This window comes from Balaenoptera musculus, chromosome 18 (assembly GCF_009873245.2).
Source record: "Balaenoptera musculus isolate JJ_BM4_2016_0621 chromosome 18, mBalMus1.pri.v3, whole genome shotgun sequence".
NCBI classification, from domain to species: Eukaryota; Metazoa; Chordata; class Mammalia; order Artiodactyla; family Balaenopteridae; genus Balaenoptera; species Balaenoptera musculus.
Window position 1 is genome coordinate 5,277,226 of NC_045802.1, and position 20,583 is coordinate 5,297,808.

A 20,583-nucleotide genomic window follows, 5' to 3' on the forward strand; every position below is an offset into this window, starting at 1 on the left:
TGGAGGTGAATACCAGGAGAAACAGATAAAAAGGAGTTGAAATTGGTTTTTTTGGTGGGTAGGGAAGGCTGATGCAGAAGACTGCTGTATTTCATTATAAGTCTTTAAATAATATTTTCCTCTTTAAGCTATATGCATGCTTTGATAAAATAAAAATCAATACAAAATAAAACATTCTTATAAGCTAACAGAATGGTAATATCATTGAGGACTATGTGAATTGTACCTAGAGTAGTACTATAAGAGTGTAATTAAATGTTTTTATATAGAATCAATATATAATTATCCAGTTTCAAATTTTGTGATTAGAATTATAGTTCTGTCTTTGGACTATCGCTGTTTGCAACATTATACCTCTCTTTTTCTTAACTTTATTATTGCTATATCATAGGTAATATTAAAGTCAGGGATGACCATGGTCCTATCTTACTACCCATGACACCTTGCACAGTATCTTATACGTAGTAGTCTCAGAGTATGCTTGATAAATATGTCTTCTAGGCTTTTAAAAAACCTCTTTCTAAAAATTACACATATAATACAGATTCACTCTAGAAAAAATAGAAAATGCAGAGAAGCAAACAAAAAACTAAAAATCTCCCCAAAACTTATCATTTTGGTAACATCCCTCCAAATGTTTCCCTGTGCAATAGGTACATGTAAATGAATTTAAAATAAAATTATCCTATACACTATTTTGTTCCCAGATTTATACACTTAACATGTTATGAATGTCTTTCTGTGCCAAGCATTTGTCTTTATTTTTTTTTTTTTTATTTTATTTTTTTTGTCTTTATTTTTAATGACTGCCTAATCTTCCGCTATGTGGATATGCCATGATTTATTTAAACAGTCCCTTTTTAGTAACCATTTAAGCTTTCTATTCTTTTTCTTTAGCTGTTAAGTTTTTGAATGAGTATCCTTGTACATATAATTTTGCATACTTAGCTGAATTTTTCTTAGAATAAGGTGGAATTTTTAGGTCAACATGTATGTTTTATTTTTAAGGCTCTTTATCATGTTTCCATTTGTTCTCCAGAAATGTTATATCAGCTTTAGTCCCTGTTGGTAGAGAAAAGACTATCCATTTCTCCACTCCCTCACTGACTGATGGGCAGAAACAGATTCATCGTTGTTGGGTTAATTAGTATTTCTTAGAATAATAGTGCGTTTGAACATTTTTAATATGGATATAACTCATCATTTTGCCTTTAATTTTCTCTTCATTGTTCTTCCCCTATATGGAAAAGGTTTCTTTTTAATTTTTATGTATTCAGAACTATCAACCATTTAAAAACATTTTTAAAATTTCTCCCTCAATTTTGAAGTTTAATGCTTCAAAAGCTCTTTCTTTCCCAGGATCGCATATGTGGAACAAACTGATTTTCAGAATTTAGTGGGGTGACTAAAATTCTCTCAAATTTCTTCCTTTTTCCCACCAGGAAAGCAATAGAAGAACTGCTTAAAGAGGCAAAACGTGGGAAAACAAGAGCAGAAACAATGGGACCTATGGGCTGGTAAGTTCTTGAGTCATCTTCCTTAAAATTTAAACTCATGTATATATTAAAGAGAAAAGTTTTCCTTAGCATATACAGGGAATGTAGAACTGTGGACGTAGAGGAACTCACTCAGAGGCAAGTGGTAGAGCAGGGACACTGCTGAGGGCTGCAGCCACGGAAGTGGGCAGAGGGGTGTGGACAGAGAACACTTGTCATGGTGTTGTCACCCTTTGGTCCACAAGTCCCCAAGAGATATGATGACGCTGCTGTGCCTAAGGCCACCTGAGTGAGAGTAATATTATGTCAGTGTTCGTTGTTTAAGAACTTCTATCTTAATTATAGTCCTCAGTAAATTAAAATTTATAATTTTAAGTATTTTGATGTTGTGACAGTTCAGCTGTGTAGAACTAAAGTTTACCTTTGCAGTTTCTATACAGAACAGAGCTTATTAAAACTTAATGATATAGACAAAGGAAGAATTTAACCTTAAGAATCAAGTCTACCCTTCTAAGCATTACTTTAGCAATAGCATTCGCATCCAATAAATATGCTGGCTTAGGTCTTTTATCCACAATTTAAAATTCACTATAATGGAGTACTGTAGGCGGTTAAAACGTGTAAAATGTAAAAATGGGACAGGAGTAGAAGCTAGATCTCTGTGGATTTGACTCTTAGAACCAAGCACAGGGTTTATGTCAAATATAAAACAAGGTTCAGTCAAAGTTAAAGAAATAAGAGGGAAAAGGCAATTCCTAAACATCAAGCAACATAAAATAAATGGACCTCAATAAGCCATTTAGTAGACGGCTTAGCCACACATGGAGGAACTGTTTCAGGTGATCCGAAATTTGACTGTATTTCCAAAGACAAAAAAGAACTAGAAAGAAATCTTAAATTGTTTCCAGTTATCACGTTGTTGGTAATAATGTTGATATTGTTATTCTGAAAATATTGTATAGTAGGATAAAGCAAATAAGTAAATATTTGTTATAGATACCAAGATTTTCAGTGTAAAAGATACAAATATAAAATCAAAGATATAAAAATCTGTACTCCTAAATTTTAATTGGAAATATCAGTATGAAGTTGTGCTAGATTTTCTCTTTAAAAGAGAGAGAGAAAAGCTTTTCTAGCTCTGTTCACAGAAAAGTCCTGGAAACAATGACCAGCCACTCAGTAGCAGTGAGTATCCCTGGCACCCAGGGGTGGTGTATAAATTCTACTGTGGTATATGTAATTCCATTTCTCACTGAAAGAAGACAGATGCCTCGAGAAACAACTGGCTGCCGATCTGAGGCTGTTAGCCTGGAGTTAGCCAAACTGCAAGCTAGCTGTCACAGCCTCCAGCACTGCCCTCACTTCTTATGCCAACTGCAAGTTCCGGGAGCTCCCGAAACTATCCTCAGCTTCAGTAATTTGCTAGACCACACACAATTCACAGAAAGCTATTACACTTATGGTTACAGTTTATTACAGGGAAAGGATACAGATTAAAATCAGCCAAAATAAGGGCTGCAAAGGGCATAGTCTGGAAAGGTTCCAGACACAAAGCTGCTGTTGTCCACTCCGTGGAGTCAGGACCCACACATTACCCTCCCAGCACCAACATGGGACAATGCACTTGGCATACTGACAACCAAGGAAGCACACCTGAGCCTTGGTGTCCAAAGTTTTTATTGGGGTTCCATTACTTAGGTATGATTGATTGATTGCTCACATGGTTGATCTCAGTCTCCAGTTTGACCAATACCACAGTACCCCAAATTCCCACCCTCAATCACCTGGTTTGTCTCTGGCATGGCCAGCCCTTCCTGTAAGACTATCAGTTGTGGCCAGCTCCACCCTAAACAAAGACGTTTCTATCAGGTATGATGACATTGCCTCCCAGAATTGGTATTACCTCCCAGAAGCCAGGGCAAAGGCCAGACCTCTCTGTGGGCAAGACCAAACTGTCTACTACGTATATAGGAAATGTATAAGAAGAGCCAGAAAATCTTATCAGATCAGAAAGTAAAACTGTCAAAGACTACTGTAGTCATGTCAGAAAGACACAGGAACCAACTTGAAAGGCCTCCCACTAGTCAAAGATGGGATAATTTAATCATCAAAGAATAAAGCAATAATGATTGAGATAACCTAAAATATGTTAAAATCCATAAGGTCATAATAAAAATCACATCAAGAAACTTTTGGATGAGGCTAAGGGGCCAAATTATTATAAAACTGGTAAATAGTGAGGAAGAGCCAAGCATTTATCCTGTTCCTTGTACAAGTGATACTTCAAAGTTACAAAATAATTGATGAAAGAAAACTTCCTTATAGAATTGCAACTGTTAAATGTAGGACTATAGAATAAGATTATCATCACTTGAATAACAACTCAATTACAAGACAAACTATCTAATTTTAAAATGGACAAAAGATTTGAATAAACACTTCACCAAAAATGATATCAAATTGGCCGATAAGCATTTGAAAAGATGCTCAAATCATTAGTTATCAGGAAAATGCAAATTAAAACCACAGTTACTTATTCACTACACATGATCTAGATTGGCCAAAATAAAAAAAGACTGACAGTACCAAATAAAGAGGAAGATTTGGAACAATGAGAATGCTCACATATTGTTGGTGGAAATGTAAAATCATACAGCCACTTTGAAAAACAACTGGCAGTTTCTTATACATATGCACTCACCATACAGAATTCTTCTTCTAACTACCTATCAGAGAGCTGACAATGTAAGCCCACACAAAAATCTGTCCAGTAACATCCATAGCAGTTTTATTCATGATAGCTCAAAACTGGAAACAACACATATGACCATCAGCTGATGAGTGGATACACAGTTGTAACATCCACATGTCCCATCCTCATCAATAACGAAAAGGAACAGAACTACTGATACACACTGCATGGGTGAATCTCAGAAGCATTATGCTCATGAAAGAAGCCAGACTCAAAACATTACACATTATAAGATTCCATTTATATGACCTTCTAGAAAAGCCAAAACCATAGGGACAGAAAACCCCTCATCGGTTGCCAGGAGGTAGGGGCTGAAGGACTGAATTTACTGCAGAACTTTTCTGGGTGCTGGGAATGCTCTATATATCTTGACTCTTGTGATGATCACATGACTACATACATTTGTCAAAACTCATCACACTATTTACTTAAAAGGATAAATTTTAGTTTGTATAAACCATACCTCAGTAAACCTGATTTAAAAATAAAAAGAATGTCATTATTCTACAATCCCTAATGATACACTGGATCTAGGCAAAGATCATCAACGGTTGCTAAATCTATCAGATGAGAAGCTGATGGGGAACTTTCTGATGAGTGGGTCAGGCTGACGACACCTGGACTCATCCATCAATCTTTATACCACGAGAAGATGCAATAGGAAGAGGGTACCACCACTTATGAGACATCCTTGTAAAGAACTTGAACGTGAATCTGATCAAGTCTCTAGTTAGAACTACTAGTTTGCAGGAAATAGAGGTCAGAGGAACATACTAAATGACATTATAGAGATAAAATAACGAAAATGTGGGGAATTCTACAGGACAGACAAACCAGTTTCTTTAACAAATGAATTGCAAGGAGAAAAGGAGGAGGAGTATCCTATGACTTAATAGACTTGGGACACATCTACGTGTATACCTTGTTTGGATCCTTATCCAAACTAATTGAAACAAGGGTATTTGATGATATTAAGGAATTGATGTTGATTTTTTTTTTAGGTGTGATAATAGTATTGCTGTTATTTTATTTTTTAAAAGCTATTATCTTTTAGAAGTTCATTCTGATGTATTTATGGATGCAGTGGTATAATAAGATGAAATGATCCAATGTGAGTCAATCTTTGTGTAACATTTGTAATCATTTTAGATTTCAATGAAATAGCGACCTCCTAGAAGGATACGGTAAAAATTTGGTGAGATAATGTATGTGGAAACACTCAGCATAGTTCCCGGCATGGAGCAGTCAGTTACTAAATGTTAGTTAAATCTGCTCTTAACTTCTTTTTTCGTTTGTTTGGATTTTTTATTGCCATATAAAGTGCCATCTAACTGGTCTGGACTAAAATAAATAAATGTTCTAGATGTACCAGGCCAGGTGGAGTGAGTATCAGTTTCAATGCCAATTTCAGACAAAGGATACTCATTGAATGGTCAACGTTTTCTACCATTTCTATGAATTTTCCCTCAAATACAGTTTTTTTCATGTATAAACTTAAATGCCATATTTTTAAATATCCCGCAAGATTTTAGATATGACATTGCTATTTTTAAATTGCAGTTACAAATCTCATTTGTCAGTGACAGAATTATAATTCCTTAAAAATTAGAAGTTGTATTTACAAGAATGAGCATATCCTTTTTTTTTTCTAGTTGGAACTAAGGAGGAACATAAATTTAAATGGTTGACTGCTCCAGTTAATTGTTGATTCGTCAGATCTCCTGACTTGGTGTATATAACCACCTATGTGGTTGGCTTTTTTCATTTTACCTTTTGACCCCTTGACTCCCCTACCCCTGCCTCTGGTGACCACCAATCTGCTCTCTGTTATCTATGAGCTTGATTTTTTTTTTTTTTTTAAGATTCCACATGTAAGTGAGATCATACGGTATCTGTCTTTCTCTGTTGAACTTACTTCACTTAGCGTAACATCCTCAAGGTCCATCCATGTTGCCACACATGGCAAGATTTCATTCTTTTTTTATGCCTGAATAGTATTCCATTGTATGTGTATACCACAATTTATCCATTCACCCATCAGTGGACACTTAGCTTGTTTCCATATCTTGGCTGTTGTAAATAGAGCTGCAATGAACACGTGGGTGCAGATATCTTTTCGAGTTAGTGTTTTCTTTTTCTTCAGATAAATACCCAGAAGTAGAATTGCTGGATCATACGGTAGTTCTATTTTTTAATTTTTTGAGGAAGCTCCATACTGCTTTCCGTAGTGGCTGCACCAATTTACATTCCCACCAACAGTGCACAAGTGTCCCATTTTCTTCACATCTTCACCAATACATGTTCTTACTTCTCTTCTCTTCTTTCCAGCCCTCTGTCCTTAAGAGAGGAGAGATAAGGTGCCTCTACTAATATGTATTAGATTCGTGCAAACTTTGGTAGGGGCAGGCTGCTTCGGTTTTTGGTGTAAGGCAGGACCTTGATCGGGCTGACAGTAGTCATTGGTCCGTTTTAATACCTTCTGTGAAAGAATCAGCCTAAAGCTAAATCATAAATTCAGATGACTTGACAAGTGGATGAGAAAATATCAGTCAGGGTTCTTGCCAGATGAGAGTGTTGAAGGGGATCACTTGTTACTAGGCAGCTCTCCTGATGGAAGTCATTTATCCTGACAACCTTAGTGCCACTTACTGGCTTGGTAGAACTTTCTGAGGGTCAAAGAACTAGTCTGTCAACATCACCTCTGCTTTTCCTGAGCAGAGTTGCCATATGCACAGGACAGCTTGAGATTTGTCGGGTACTGACTGACCTCCTCTCTGGGTATCATATCAGTTAGATTGGCTGTTCCAGAGTTATGGAGGACCCGGGCTCCTTACAGTTTTCCAAATCTCCCAACCAAAGGGTGTGATTCTTTTCCACATTTTAGTTAGCAGAAAGGAAGAAGAGGAAGAGGCATGCCCCCGGCCCCTTCAAGCGCACTTCCCAGGAGTCGTCGGTGCCATTTCTACATGGACCCCATTGGCCAGAATTTAGTCTCATGTCTACACCAGCTACAAGGCCAGGAACTCAGTCTTTTTTTCCCAGTCAGTCATGTGCCAGATAAAATCTGAGGTTCTTACTCTATGACATACATCACAGCAAGATTCTTTTTGACCCAGCTCCCAGAGAAATGGAAATAAGAACACAAATAAACAAATGGGACCTAATGAAACTTAAAAGCTTTTGCACAGCAAAGGAAACCATAAACAAGACCAAAAGACAACCATCAGAATGGGAGAAAGTATTTGCAAATGAAGCAACTGACAAAGGATTAATCTCCAAGATTTACAAGCAGCTCATGCAGCTCAATAACAAAAAAACGAACAACCCAATCCAAAAATGGGCAGAAGACCTAAATAGACATTTCTCCAAAGAAGATATACAGATGGCCTACAGACACATGAAAGAATGCTCAACATCATTAATCATTAGAGAAATGCAAATCAAAACTACAACGAGATATCATCTCACACCGGTCAGAATGGCCATCATCAAAAAATCTAGAAACAATAAATGCTGGAGAGGGTGTGGAGAAAAGGGAACACTCTTGCACTGTTGGTGGGAATGTAAATTGATACAGCCACTATGGAGAACAGTATGGAGGTTCCTTAAAAAACTACAAATAGAACTACCATACGACCCAGCAATCCCACTACTGGGCATATACCCTGAGAAAACCATAGGTCAAAAAGTGTCATGTACCACAATGTTCATTGCAGCTCTATTTACAATAGCCAGGACATGGAAGCAACCTAAATGTCCATCGACAGATGAATGGATAAAGAAGATGTGGCACATATATACAATGGAATATTACTCAGCCATAAAAAGAAATGAAATGGAGGTATTTGTAATGAGGTGGATGGAGTTAGAGTCTGTCATACAGAGTGAAGTAAGTCAGAAAGAGAAAAACAAATACAGTATGCTAACACATATATACAGAATCTAAGGAGAAAAAAAAAAGGCCATGAAGAACCTAGCGGCAAGACGGGAATAAAGACACAGACCTACTAGAGAATGGACTTGAGGATATGGGGAGGGGGTGGGGTGAGATGTGACAGGGTAAGAGAGTGTCATGGACATATATACACTACGAAATGTAAAATAGATAGCTAGTGGGAAGCAGCTGCATAGCACAGGGAGATCAGCTCGGTGCTTTGTGACCACCTAGAGGGGTGGGATGGGGAGGGTGGGAGGGAGGGAGATGCAAGAGGGAAGAGAAATGGGAACATATTGTATATGTATAACTGATTCACTTCGTTATAAAGCAGAAGCTAATACACCATTGTAAGGCAATTATACTTCAATAAAGATGTTTAAAAAAAAAAAAATCAAAGGCTTCAGGATCAAAGAAAAGACATAACTCTCCAAATGGCTAAAACATGTAGATAAGATAAAGAAGTCAAGTAAATCTACTTGTGTATTGGGCCAGCAAATGAATGAAAATAAATGCTAGTCATTTGAAAAAAAAAAAAAAATCTGAGGTTCTTTTACTACAGAAGAAAGGAAGAATGGATATTGGGCGGGCAACTAGCAGCCTCTTCCCAAGAAGGGCGGGAGAAGGATGTTGAAAAGAGAGTAAAAAATGGCAGACAAAGTAAGACGCTCCAGATTTATAAGAGGTGGATCCTGGGAGAACAGGATGGGAAACTCACACTCTCCCGTGAGGTGACAAGACAAGCATTCCTGTTGACACTATTTTTTTTCAACTCTCATAACAGTGGTTCTCAAATTTTGGGGTCTTTAGGATCCTTTACACTCTTGAAAATTATTGAGGACCCCACAGAACTTTTTTACATGGGTTATATCTATTGATATTTACTGTTATTAGAAATTAAAACTGAGTAATTTTAAAGTATTTATTGATTTATTTTAAAAAATAATAAACATGTCACATGTGTAGATAATATATTTTTTATAAAAATAGCTATGTTTGCAAAAATTTACCTATTCAGTAGAGTGGCACTGTTCAATATTTTTGCGAACCTCTTTAATGTCTGGCTTATCAAAGACACCTGGATTTTCCTATCTGCCTCTGCAGTCAATCTGTTGTGATATGTTATTTTGGTTGCAGTGTATGAAGGGACTCTGATTTCACACAGATACGTATTTGGAAAAGGAAGAAGTACTTCAATAGCATTTTCAGAAAATTGTGGTATTCTTTTATACTGCATCACTACTTGCAAGTAACCTCAACAAGTGGTAGTTTCTTCACATTCTTTTTAATAATGTGGACTTTTCATATGCTGTTACAATAAAATCCCTTGGTCTACCTTGCACTTTTACTGGATCTTCCACTCATGCATGGTTTTGTAATATCATGAACTGGTCATCTGGAAAATATTGGTTCGCTGAGTTATGAAGCTCCTCCAAATGCTGACACATTTCATTATATAATATTTTAAAAACACATTTGTTAATATCACCACTCATCTCATCAGAAAAGTCGTTTAAGTGTTGGGAAACTGTCAAGTTCACTGTTTTCCAAAAGTCTAATTTTCTTTCATTTGAAAACTTCAGCTTTATCGTCAGCAGTGAATACTGTGAGTTGTTTTCTTTGAAGTGACGGCTCACTTACATCTGAATACCCAGCTAGGTCACCTTGCAGCTCAAAGAGTCTCACAGAACTTCTTCTTGAGGCAGCTTTTGGTCCAGCACACCTAACAGGGAAGGGCTGTGAAGGGAGGTCTGGTCCAAGGAAAACCATGACTTGCTTCTGCCCACGGTGCTGGGACAAAGAACGCCTTTCCCATCCTGCTCATTCCAGGGGAACACCTGGTTCTACATCTGTTTAAATAAGTGCGTGTGTGTGTGTGTGTGTGTGTGTGTGTGTGTGTAAATAAAACTTTTAACCACTAATCCAGTGGTTCCCAAATTTACCTGCACATTTGAAATCATCTGAGGAGCTTCCAAAAATACAAGTATCTGTTTCCCACCATCAAAGATTATTAGTTAGGGGTATGGCCTGAGCTCTGGGGTTTTAAAAAGATACCCAGGTGATTCTAAAGTGCACACAAATGTGAAAAACACTATGCTAATCCCTATTTATTAAAAAGAATGATACCAACCTGCTCTGCAGAATTGAGAGCATTCCCACACTCCTCCCAGGAGCAGACAGGTGGCCAGGTGGCCAGCCACAGGAGTCCCAAGACCCATCCCTGTCAAGTGGACAGATATCCAAAAGGAGCAATCGGTCAGTTACTAGTGGGCAATGGTCTGCGTTTCTAAGCATCTAGAAGATCTTCACATTGGCTTTAGAATTTGAAACAGAACTAGAGTGAGTGACATTATTTTCTCCTCTTGGATATTGCATGAGAGAGATCTTAAGTGAGGTAGTTGAGCCGTTGCCAGAAAGAGATTGCTGAACTAAAGAAAATGCAACTGGGATGCCATTTTTTGTAGTGTAAAGAAAGAAACCATTTGGTGCTATATACTTCCTTGGATGTATTTCAGCAAAAGAATCTCTTGAGAAGCTGTTCTTGACAGAAGCCTCCGAGAAGCTGAAATATTGGCCCACGTGACTTCCTTTCAGTCAACATAGAGGAATTTATAAGCACAAATTTCAGAAATTTGCTCAGCTTCATTGTCTACAAAGCTGTTTTTATTCTGGTCACATTCATGTCAGCTGATCTTTGCCCAGGATAATGCTTGAGTCTACTGCCTGTACGATTTCAGCCTTATACGTTGGAGAGGCTTATGTTTTGGTACAAAAACTTCCAAAGATTGAATTTGAGAGAAAATGATTTTTCAGTTTTCTTTACCCAGTTGTTTTAAGGGGAATGACGTTTTGGGTGCTTTTCTGTTCGGCTGGGGGTCAACCTGGTGATAAGGGGGAGCACCACCTACGTTTTCTTCCATTTTACGCAATCAGCTTTCGATTATTGGGAAGCAAATCATTGCCCCAGTCTCCACTGAGGCACGTGGTGTTTCTACTCGTTTGAAGATTCACTCAGTACCGGTCGGTACATTAAGAGGCCAGGCGCAGGCAGCAGTTCAGAAGCCTGACTGTCCCGGCCTCGAAGCTGCTCACGCACAGGTGAACGCGGACAAGCCCGCCGCTGAGCGCCAGACCACATGCTGGGACCAGCGGGGAGGGCAGGGAGGGCTCGAGTCTCAGACTGACTCGTGGGTGAGGCTCCTGGCAGTATTTCAGGGCCGCGGAGACCCAGAGCCTTGACTTTCCAGTTAAAGAACGTGGAGCCCAAAGAGGTTTCCCAAGTCCTGGTTAACTGCTGATGGGACCAGCACGGATCCCTCTTGTCTAGAGCCTTCCTTCTGTGGCTACTGTCAGCACGCAGAGCGCCGTGCGTCCTGCCCCTGCTTCCCACGTTCCCATCCCCTTCCTGTCTGGTTATGAAAGTGGATCAGGGAGCCCTGAATGCACTCCCGTTGGCTTACGCGGCTGCGGAAACGACCTGTCCTACTGAGGGAGGAGGGGGCCGGGGATCGTGTCCTGTGCATCCCAGGGCCCCGCTACTCACACCCCCGCCTCTGACCCTCACCTGGCCACACCTCCTGTTCCTCCTGGCCGTCTCCTAAACAGCGTCAACACAGACAGGTAGCCTGGTATTTATTTTTGCTGCAGGACCTAGCATAGTGCCTTACGTATGAAAGATTCTCAGATTTTTAAAAATAAATACTGCAGATATATATGTACACGTATGTCAACGATTTTTCATTACTTTTGGGTGCAGTGGTGGAGACGGAGCATATTGAAAACCTGCCTCAGGCCTGTTGTATGCAGTGTAATTAAGGATTAACAGTGTCGCTGTGGGGATTAAAACACTATAAAAGACCTTCTCAGATGACTAAGGCACTTGATTGCCGAAGTATAACCCGTGGCGCCGTGGGTGGTTACGGTGACTGCGGCGTGTTGAACGAGGTAAGCTGTAACCAACCACAGCATCAGGTCAAGAGTATTACCTGGTTCCTTGGGGCGCTGGAAGGGTAGTTGTGCTGCTTTCTGTGGCTGTTACTTTAGACGTACATCCGTGATCATGCAAAGCCACATGCAGAATGGAAGATAAAATGCCGTTTGCTGGCGTGGAAAGGGCTCTGGCCGTAGAATAAAGGAATGAATCGGGGCACAATGCACTGAACCCGGCTTCCACGATCCCGAGGCTCTATTTCCCTGAACAGAAGAAGAGGAACCCTAGTTTCCCACAGCCTGATGTCCTTCACAAATCTCCAAGTCACGTGTGTGCAGGGAGTTCTGTGCCTTTGTCCTTATCTGTGTCAGACTCACCTGGGCTCCTGCACGGCCGGAGCTCTTAGCCGACTTAGATCTGCTTCTAGGAGTCTGTCCCGAACGGAGCAGCCCCGGCGGCCAGCGCGCTGACAGCTTTTCACCTGCGGTTTCCTTCCCTGCCTGCTCTGGGCCATCTGCTTACTCCGCAGGTGCCTTTCTCTCATCTGCTCCTTCTGTCCCAGCTGGGATGGTGCTGGGAAGGCGGACTCCGGTCCCAATCCCAGCTCCACGTCCTTCCGACTTGGGAGCCTGGATAAGGTGCTTTGCCTCTTGTGCATCTGTAAGAGGGGAGACGGCGGAGAGATGAAGTGAGGCGTTGGTAACGTAAGGGCACAGGGAACTGCTCGCCGTCAGTGTCAGCAACACCGCTGTTGTCGTTCCTATTGGCTAGCGGTCATGTGTCACTATTGGCGGTGTCACATTCATGAAACTACTTTAGACACAAACGTGGCAGGTCTGTACTGCAGAAGGTTAGCTGTTACTACCTCTGTCCTTCAGCAGCAGAGAGACAGAAGTATGAAAATCAGAAAGAAAAAGAAACTGCATTTATCTTTCCCCTTCTGTTCTCTAGATTTGTTTTATAATTTACTGGTTTTCATAAGTTGAGTATGATTCCTGCGGGGAGAAAGAGCCTCATTTTTGCAAATGACGTTACACAGTGTTACACAGTGTGCCTACTTGAGAAAAAGGGAAAGAAGGCTGAAACTTACAGCCCTGGCCTCAGCCCATCTTAATCTCTCCCGTGGCAGGCGGAGCCCTTCCTCTCAGCCTCTGGGTTCACAGCTTTGAAAGTGAAGGGACTCGCTTTGCTTGTCAGGTTTAACGTGGATAGGATCTTGAGTCTGACGGTGCTGTCATGGGTACTTTCTAGAGCAGTTTTAACCAGTCTCATTCCATTTAGAGTTTTATATCCATTTATGTTGTTAGCACCTTAAATCTGGCTCTTCCCACATGAGCTAGTATAACTTTCTAAAATCAAAAATGAACCCAAAACAAAAGAACTAGCCAGCGTGAGAAAGTCAGCAGAGTTGGGGTCAGAGTTCCACAGGAAAGCAGCTGCTCATCCTGTGGCCTCCTGTGGTCCCCACCCCACATCCTTGGGCGCAGCCAGGGACGAAGCCGGTACAGACCCGCCCAGCAGCCAGGCCTGTGCCCGTGCCGCAGGGCTCAGGCTTTTGCCTCAATGCTGATATAAAGAAGGCTTTAGGACGGCTGACGATCTAACGCTAGCTTACTGTGTCATCTCAAATACAGAAAAACAGGGCACTAAAAGAGAGCTGAGAAACAAGGAGACAGAGAGCAATGAAATAATTTCCTAATGTGATGAAGGAGAGGAGGGTCACATTCTGATGGGCCAACATAACAGAACATGCACGGAGAAACTCAAAACTGGAAGGAAAAAAAAAAAAAAAAAGTGGAAGGACCTTCGAGATCACCCACTTACTCCAGCCTCCAGTGTTATTTATACCCGAGGACCATCTACAAACAGAGTCTACAGACCATTAGGAAATGCAAATTATAAGCTCAGAGGTACTACCCAGTAGCCCACTGACTCTGATATCAATGGAGAATTGAGATATCCTGGAAAGTGAAACTTGCAGATACAGAAGTTTAACCATCTGAAGTACCAAAACTTTAAACCTGTAACCATTTTTATGAACATTTCTGTAAAACATCTTTTTCGTTTTTCCTTGATGGCTCAGGTTCTTTTCATTTTTCAATCATTTTTTTTTCATGGAGAAACATCAGACATTCTTCTCTGTTCTTGATTAAGTTCTTGATTAACTTATTATCCCAGGTGATCTGAGACTTAGCTGTCTTGAGTTTCCATCATGGACAAATCCCTGATATATTAACTTGAGTGCTATATATATTCTTTTTCATGAAGGGAGAGTGAATAGTAATAATATGGGTCCACAATCCCTTGTGTAAAGCCCTCGGATCCAGGTAAGTTGCTAAATTTAGATATTTTCACATTTTAGATAGGTACTATAGCCCAGACAGCGTGCACAACAAATACCCCAATGGTACTTGTTCAACACATGATCATTTCCTCAGCAAAGCATATGAACGCTTCCCTCAAACGGGATACAGAGTAGAAAGAAGTGCCCGGCGTCAGGTTAGGCCAGGTCTGGCTGCCAAATGAGTTGTCGTATCAGAAAAAGAACTTGGTTTTCAAATTTTGGAATTATGCATAAGAAATCCTAGCCCCATAGGTAACATTTATTGAAGATTTACCATATGCCAGGCCCTGTGCTAAGTGCTTTATGCATTATCTCATTAGACCCTTGCAATAGGTGGATACTTCTATCGCTTCCATTTACAAATAGAAAAGTGAGGCACAGAGGCGTTAAGTAACTTTCCCATGGTCACAAAGCGAATTGAGTCGGGGGACGAGGCTGTGCACCGAGCTAGCCTTTACTAAGTGCTTGTTGCGTATCAGGCGTTGTTCTGAGCGTATCCTCACTCCTGTGATCTGCGTCTGGTCCCCTAAAATAGTCACTATTGTCCCCATTTAATAGATGAGAGACAACAGGGAGATTATTTAACATGCCCAAGGTCTGGCCTAAGAGACGGTATGATTCCAGAGCCCGTGTATATACTGTGTTGTATGACTTTGTAGCCGTAGGACAACTGGCGGTGAGATTCCGCAACATTAATGGCCACATTACAGGCCAGAGCCGCTCTCTGCCAGGGACTTCCTCACGTTCAGCATTGATATTATTCTCCTTATGCTTCAATATATTCAGTGCAGATTTTATACTTTCTTTATATGGAATCATTTGCCACGTGTCCCTTCACATCTGCCCTCAACTGCTCCCCCACCCCGGCCCCCCAATCTCATTGTCCTGCCTCATTTATCAGTGGAGTATGGGTGAGCACTTGTCACCATTTCTAAAATGTGTCCTGGCGTATCTGGGGGAGTCGCTCTCATACCCCCCACCCACCCAAGTAAACCAAGTTCTCTCCAAGCCATGCTTGACTTTTCACCTCGAAGGTGGACACAACCTAGGCACAACCAGCATTAAAAATCGCATCTTTGATGTGAAAAAGCGATGTAAAGGCCGGTTTTCTTGTGGACTTTGTTCCAGAAAACCACCTCATTCTACGCTAGCTCTTTGGTCCCTGTGTTGAGTCGGCGGGTTACACGAGCTGCGGGGAGCTAGGGATGCCTCCTCCGACGTGGTCCCCACTCACAGCATGACCCCTGCCGGTCTCTAGCCCAGGAGGAGCTTTGTCCATCTCAAGCAGGCACATGGTGCTGGAGATGACCTCACGTGGAAGACGGCAAAATGCAGCTGAATGCGCCAGCAGTTGCCAAAGGTCTTAGTATCTTGGGTTATTGTCCTATCTGGCAATAATCACCTTCCTTCTTTGTTGAATCCAGACAAGAACTGACCAGTTTTACCAGCACTGACGACCCACTGCACTGAAAAGGCCCCAGAATTCCTCTGTAGCTGGCTGTTCTGCACCAGCCGTTCCTAGTCTGCCCCATCCACGAGAGATGGGCGCTCCGCTGCTCACGAACATGATCAGCTCCTGCAGTAAGCCCTGGCCACAGCTGGCAAAGAGGGGCCCCTGGGCTCCTTGTGTTCCGCACTGAAGGGCAGTCCCTTCCCGCAGGCTGGCGGAGTTGTGCTGCTCTGTAACACACGCGTGTGTCGTGCTCTTCTGAATCTCTGCTGAGCTTGCGACTGCGGTGGTCCAGGTGTCGTCAGCCAGTCAGTGCCTGGATGCAGTGATAATCCTGTAAAGTCACTGAGGTCAGAGCCTGGCCGTCCCTCCTAACTGCACAGGTGTCCTGATCCTGTACCTCTGGGAGGTACACATGGCTATGCCTTGGGGCCCCTGAGGAGCGTCACGCTGGTGTGCTTTTCTGGAAACTCAGCCTCCCCCAGCCTCACACGCAGACCCGTGGGTTTTCTTTGCTCTCTGTGGTTGCCCTTCTTCTTTGCTCCTCATCACCGTGGCTTCTGAACTTCAGCAGTGAAAGAAAAGCAAACCTCCAGTGCCGTCCCCACCCAGCGTTCCGACCACTTCTGCGGCTCCCTGCGTCCTTTCCTCCCTGAGTCCTTCTCCTCACTGCTGCTCGTTCCCCGTCAGTCTTCCCAGCCTGAGCATTAAGCATACCGGCACAGGGGCCCACACACTGCTCCCGAGACCTCGCGGGTACCTTCTCTCCAGGCAGGCGCAAGAGCTGCTTATTCGCAGCAGGAACCATTTTCTTTTCTTTTTTTCCTCCTCCTTTTACTCACAGATTCAGTGCCATTCTGGCTGCCTGAGGTGGTCTGACCGCCGTAACAGGGACACTTGGCTGGTGACCCCTTACATTTCTCTTCCGCGAGAAAATCACTGCAGTGGGGCCGCTGGTGGGTTGCTTTTGAGGTATTGCGTGGGATTCTCCTTGAATTAAAGTTTGATACAAAGGTGGAGATGATGGAATACTACATTCATTTTTGTTTACTACCAGCCACCCTGAGTAACACGATTAGGACGGATCGGTTTTCCTCCTTGGCTCAAGGCTGAGAGAAGTATTCAGGTTTTCATCTGTGTGGGGTTTTCTTTTCTAAAATGAAAGGTTTACTACACCTGAAAAATAAATACTGAGTATATAAATATACCTAAACATGTAAATTAACGACTTAACCAGTTACATCCTTCCTCCTGGGTGAACTTGACTCAGAAGCCCCTGAAATGTACACTGCACAGAAAGTCACCCAGAGGGTAGACGTGGGAACAGTCCTCCGGGACAGAGCACAGACTCTGAAACAGAAAGTCCTGAAATAGAAACTTTAAGTTTTTTAGAGGGTAAAAGGTGATTATCGCATTTAATAGATTCTTTAGATATTTTTTTATTTCTAGAGTAGATCATGTAGCTCCAGTATTCACGATATAGCAAGGTATACTTTTTTTGTTCCTCAGGGAGGGACTGATCCTTCTTCTTTGATATTTAAAAACAAGCCACCATAAATTTAACTAAAAATGCAGATTCTAGTCAAATCAGGCATTTGTGGTATAAGGAGATACTATTAAATGACTCAGGTAATTTGGGTTGTGGCCAACGCCTATACGTAACATTGCGGTACTTGTTGGGAAAGTTAGTCCCAACAAGGAAGAAAGGGTTAAAGTCTTCAGATAAGGTCCAGCCAGTCTGTCTCCAGAATTCTAAGTGTCTTGGGTTTTCTCCCCTGTGCTCAGAGTTTACACTAGGTGGCATGCAAGGAAAGCTGAACAAATTCAGAGACTCGATTCTGTGGAAGCAGAGTTCTTTGGCGCTTGCCACGATGGGAGGGTTCCGCTTTGGAGTCATTGTTTGATTTGTGATTGTTTTTTTTTCCCCCAGGATGAAGTGTCCTCTGGTTGGTACAAATAAAAGATTTCTAATTAACACAATTAAGAACACACTGCCCTCCCAGAAAGACCAAGACCACGAACAAAAAGAGGTCAGTAAGGAACCTGCGACAAGCCAGGACCAGAAGGAGGAAAGCCGGCAGAAGCACAGAACCCACCCATACAAGCACAGCGGCCACGCTCGAGGCCCTGCCCGTCATTCCCCGCCGGGGAAGCGGGGCAGCCCGGAGAAGTCCCAGAAGCGGTCCAGCAAGCGGTGAGGCAGGGACGCAGGGTGAGCGCGACCGTCCCAGCACCCGGGCCTGGGCTGGTGCAGAGATGGGGCTGAGGACGGCCCGCGCTGGCAGCGCAAACACCCAAGAGGGATCTTCCAGCAGGGCCGCTGTTGTGACAGCGGAAGATCACCCGAGGCTCCAAGGAAAGAGTTCAGAGGGAGCGCTCTGAAGATGTCTTGGCAAGTTGAAGCTGCTTCAGCGGTGTAGTATACATATGTATTGATTTTATTCTATCTTGTTTGGAAGTTGGTTTCAAAATAAATCTAGAACTTAAAAGTTTTCAGAGATTATTAAAACTGGTTCCACTTATTTTTTGGTGTGCTGCGCTTGTGGTCCTTTCTCAAAATTTCTCAAAAAATAAAATACTTGTAAATCCTATACTTTACTTTTTTGGGTGACAAATTTAAGTTTTAGAAATCTGGCCAGTAAGCATATTTGTGAAAAGGGCTAGAAATTTACCAAGAAACTCTGATAGTGCTGCACCTGTGGTCCTTTAAGTGAACAATGTAGGAAAATCTCCAAATCCTCTTGAATTTAGTGCTCCCTATCAATAACCAGAGGTTAAAAAATTGTCTCTGTGGTTTCCTTGTGCATTCTCAAACTCATTCCTGAGATAGAACAGTTTTTCTACATTTAATTTTTGGGGGGATATGTACGTTTTAAGTGGTGCTTTTTAAAAAACCTTCAAAAGTTAAAGTGAACGTTATTTTCGTGCTATGTCTTATTTAGCTAAAGACCTACGATGCCACTCTTAGTACAGTTGTTTCAGAAATCTGAATTTTAAATAAAAGTGTGTTTACCATGCCTTTTTTTGTTTTTTCAATATCGGTGTAGCTCTGTTCTAACATACAATTATAAACCTTTCAAACCTGTATTCTTCCTTGCATTCTCAAGAAAATGTCACCAAGCACCCTCTTCCCCCATCCACAAAAGGAAGAAGAATCTGAGAAGAATCTCTCTGTCCATACCCACCCCCCCCCCCAGTCTTCCAAAGCATCTGAGCTTATGCCTGGCCGCTCCCAGATAATCACTCAACGCAGCCCCACTCCCTGCTTCCTGGCAGCCGAGAAAAAACCCCGTCTAAGCGCTAGAAAGGAGCACGTCCGCAAAGCCAGCTTTGGGGTGTTGGACGGACGCGTACTGCTCCCCCCGCCGAGCTGCTCTGCCACACCTGCTCAGTCTGCTTGGAGCCGAAAGCTCAGGGGCACAAGCCCAGAGCCTGCCCACTCTGCACCCTTCTCCCCCAGACCCCGGCCTCTCCCCATGACTTCGTACAAACACCCTTTCCTTTCAAACATTCAAGAGGAATCATTTGGCTCATATGACTGTAATCCAAATCCAGTTACGCCTTAGCCTATATCACTTGTGCTAAATTTGAAATGTTTTGTATTTAAATATCTATCAGAAACAGCACAGAGTTGTGGTTTTTAAACATTCTTGTTCTAATTAAGTAAAATAAAACTGGACTGTGTCATTTGTCTATGTGCTCTGTATTCAGAGCAAACTGGCAAGCTCATTATTCTTAAAAAAAGGGGATGATTATAATAAGCATATTCTTCCACTCAGAAGTAAAGGAAGCGCTTTAGCCTCATGACACTGACTTTCTCAGACAATCGTGTTAAAGGACAAGTGTTCCACAAAACCATTTTCCCTTTAAAAACCACTGTCCCACTTGTGAAATTTTTATTAGAATCTTTAAAACTTTCATCACAAGCAGCCACGGTTTCCTGTGTTTAAATGTCAAGAGCAAATTATCCATCTGTGTTCCATATGTATACAGTAGATACCAGGGAGGGGCTGGTCCTGAGACGCAAACCCAGCCACCTCCTGCTTCTGCGGGGAGCACACGGGCGTGGCAGCACCGTACTAAGAGGTCATCCAGCCCAGGACAGGAGGTGGAGGGGGTTGAATCTCAGCCCCCCTCTGCCCTTGGCTCACTGTGGGGCCTCATCTGGGCCACTTCTCTGCACGGCACCCTCCTCATCTGCAAACTAGGATGTCTGCACTGGGACTTCCCGGGCGGTCCAGTGGTTAAGGACTCCACTTCCACTGCAGGGGGCCCAGGTTCGATCCCTGGTCGGGGAACTGAGATTCCACATGCCACACGGTACGGCCAAAAATAAAAAAGTAAAAAAAAAAAAAATACGATGTTTGCGCTGAGTCTCTGGTTTTGAAACAAGTAGAGACAGAAGTGCACGTTTGGCCCTAAGCTTAGGAACTGCATTGCATGCTTCCACTAGAAAGTGGCAGGAGTTAAACCTAAGTGCAACCTAGCAGAATTCGTTTTCTGTTTTACCTCATTTTAGAAAACATCATCTCCAAGAAAGTAAATGAGAAGCCACGGTCTCTGCCATGTCCCGTCACCTGCTGGTGGCCGGTCTTTCTGAACAGCCCACACGTGGAGGGAGTGGGAGCCAGGGTGGGTAGTTTTCCCGAGACTAGGCTACGTACTGAGGACGTCTC

At 42.3% G+C, this 20,583-nt stretch overlaps 1 protein-coding gene across 1 annotated transcript in view; it reads left to right on the forward strand.

Annotated features, from left to right (window-relative positions):
• The window catches only part of LOC118883989 (protein POLR1D-like), a 43,275-nt gene extending 24,350 nt beyond the window's left edge, over positions 1–18,925 (forward strand). The window contains exons 2-3 of the mRNA XM_036831205.1: positions 1,443–1,517; positions 17,838–18,925. Of these exons, the coding sequence (XP_036687100.1) occupies positions 1,443–1,517; positions 17,838–18,105 (343 nt within the window). The 3' untranslated portion in view covers positions 18,106–18,925. The remainder of the gene's footprint in view (positions 1–1,442; positions 1,518–17,837) is intronic.
• Positions 18,926–20,583: the final 1,658 nt, after the last annotated feature.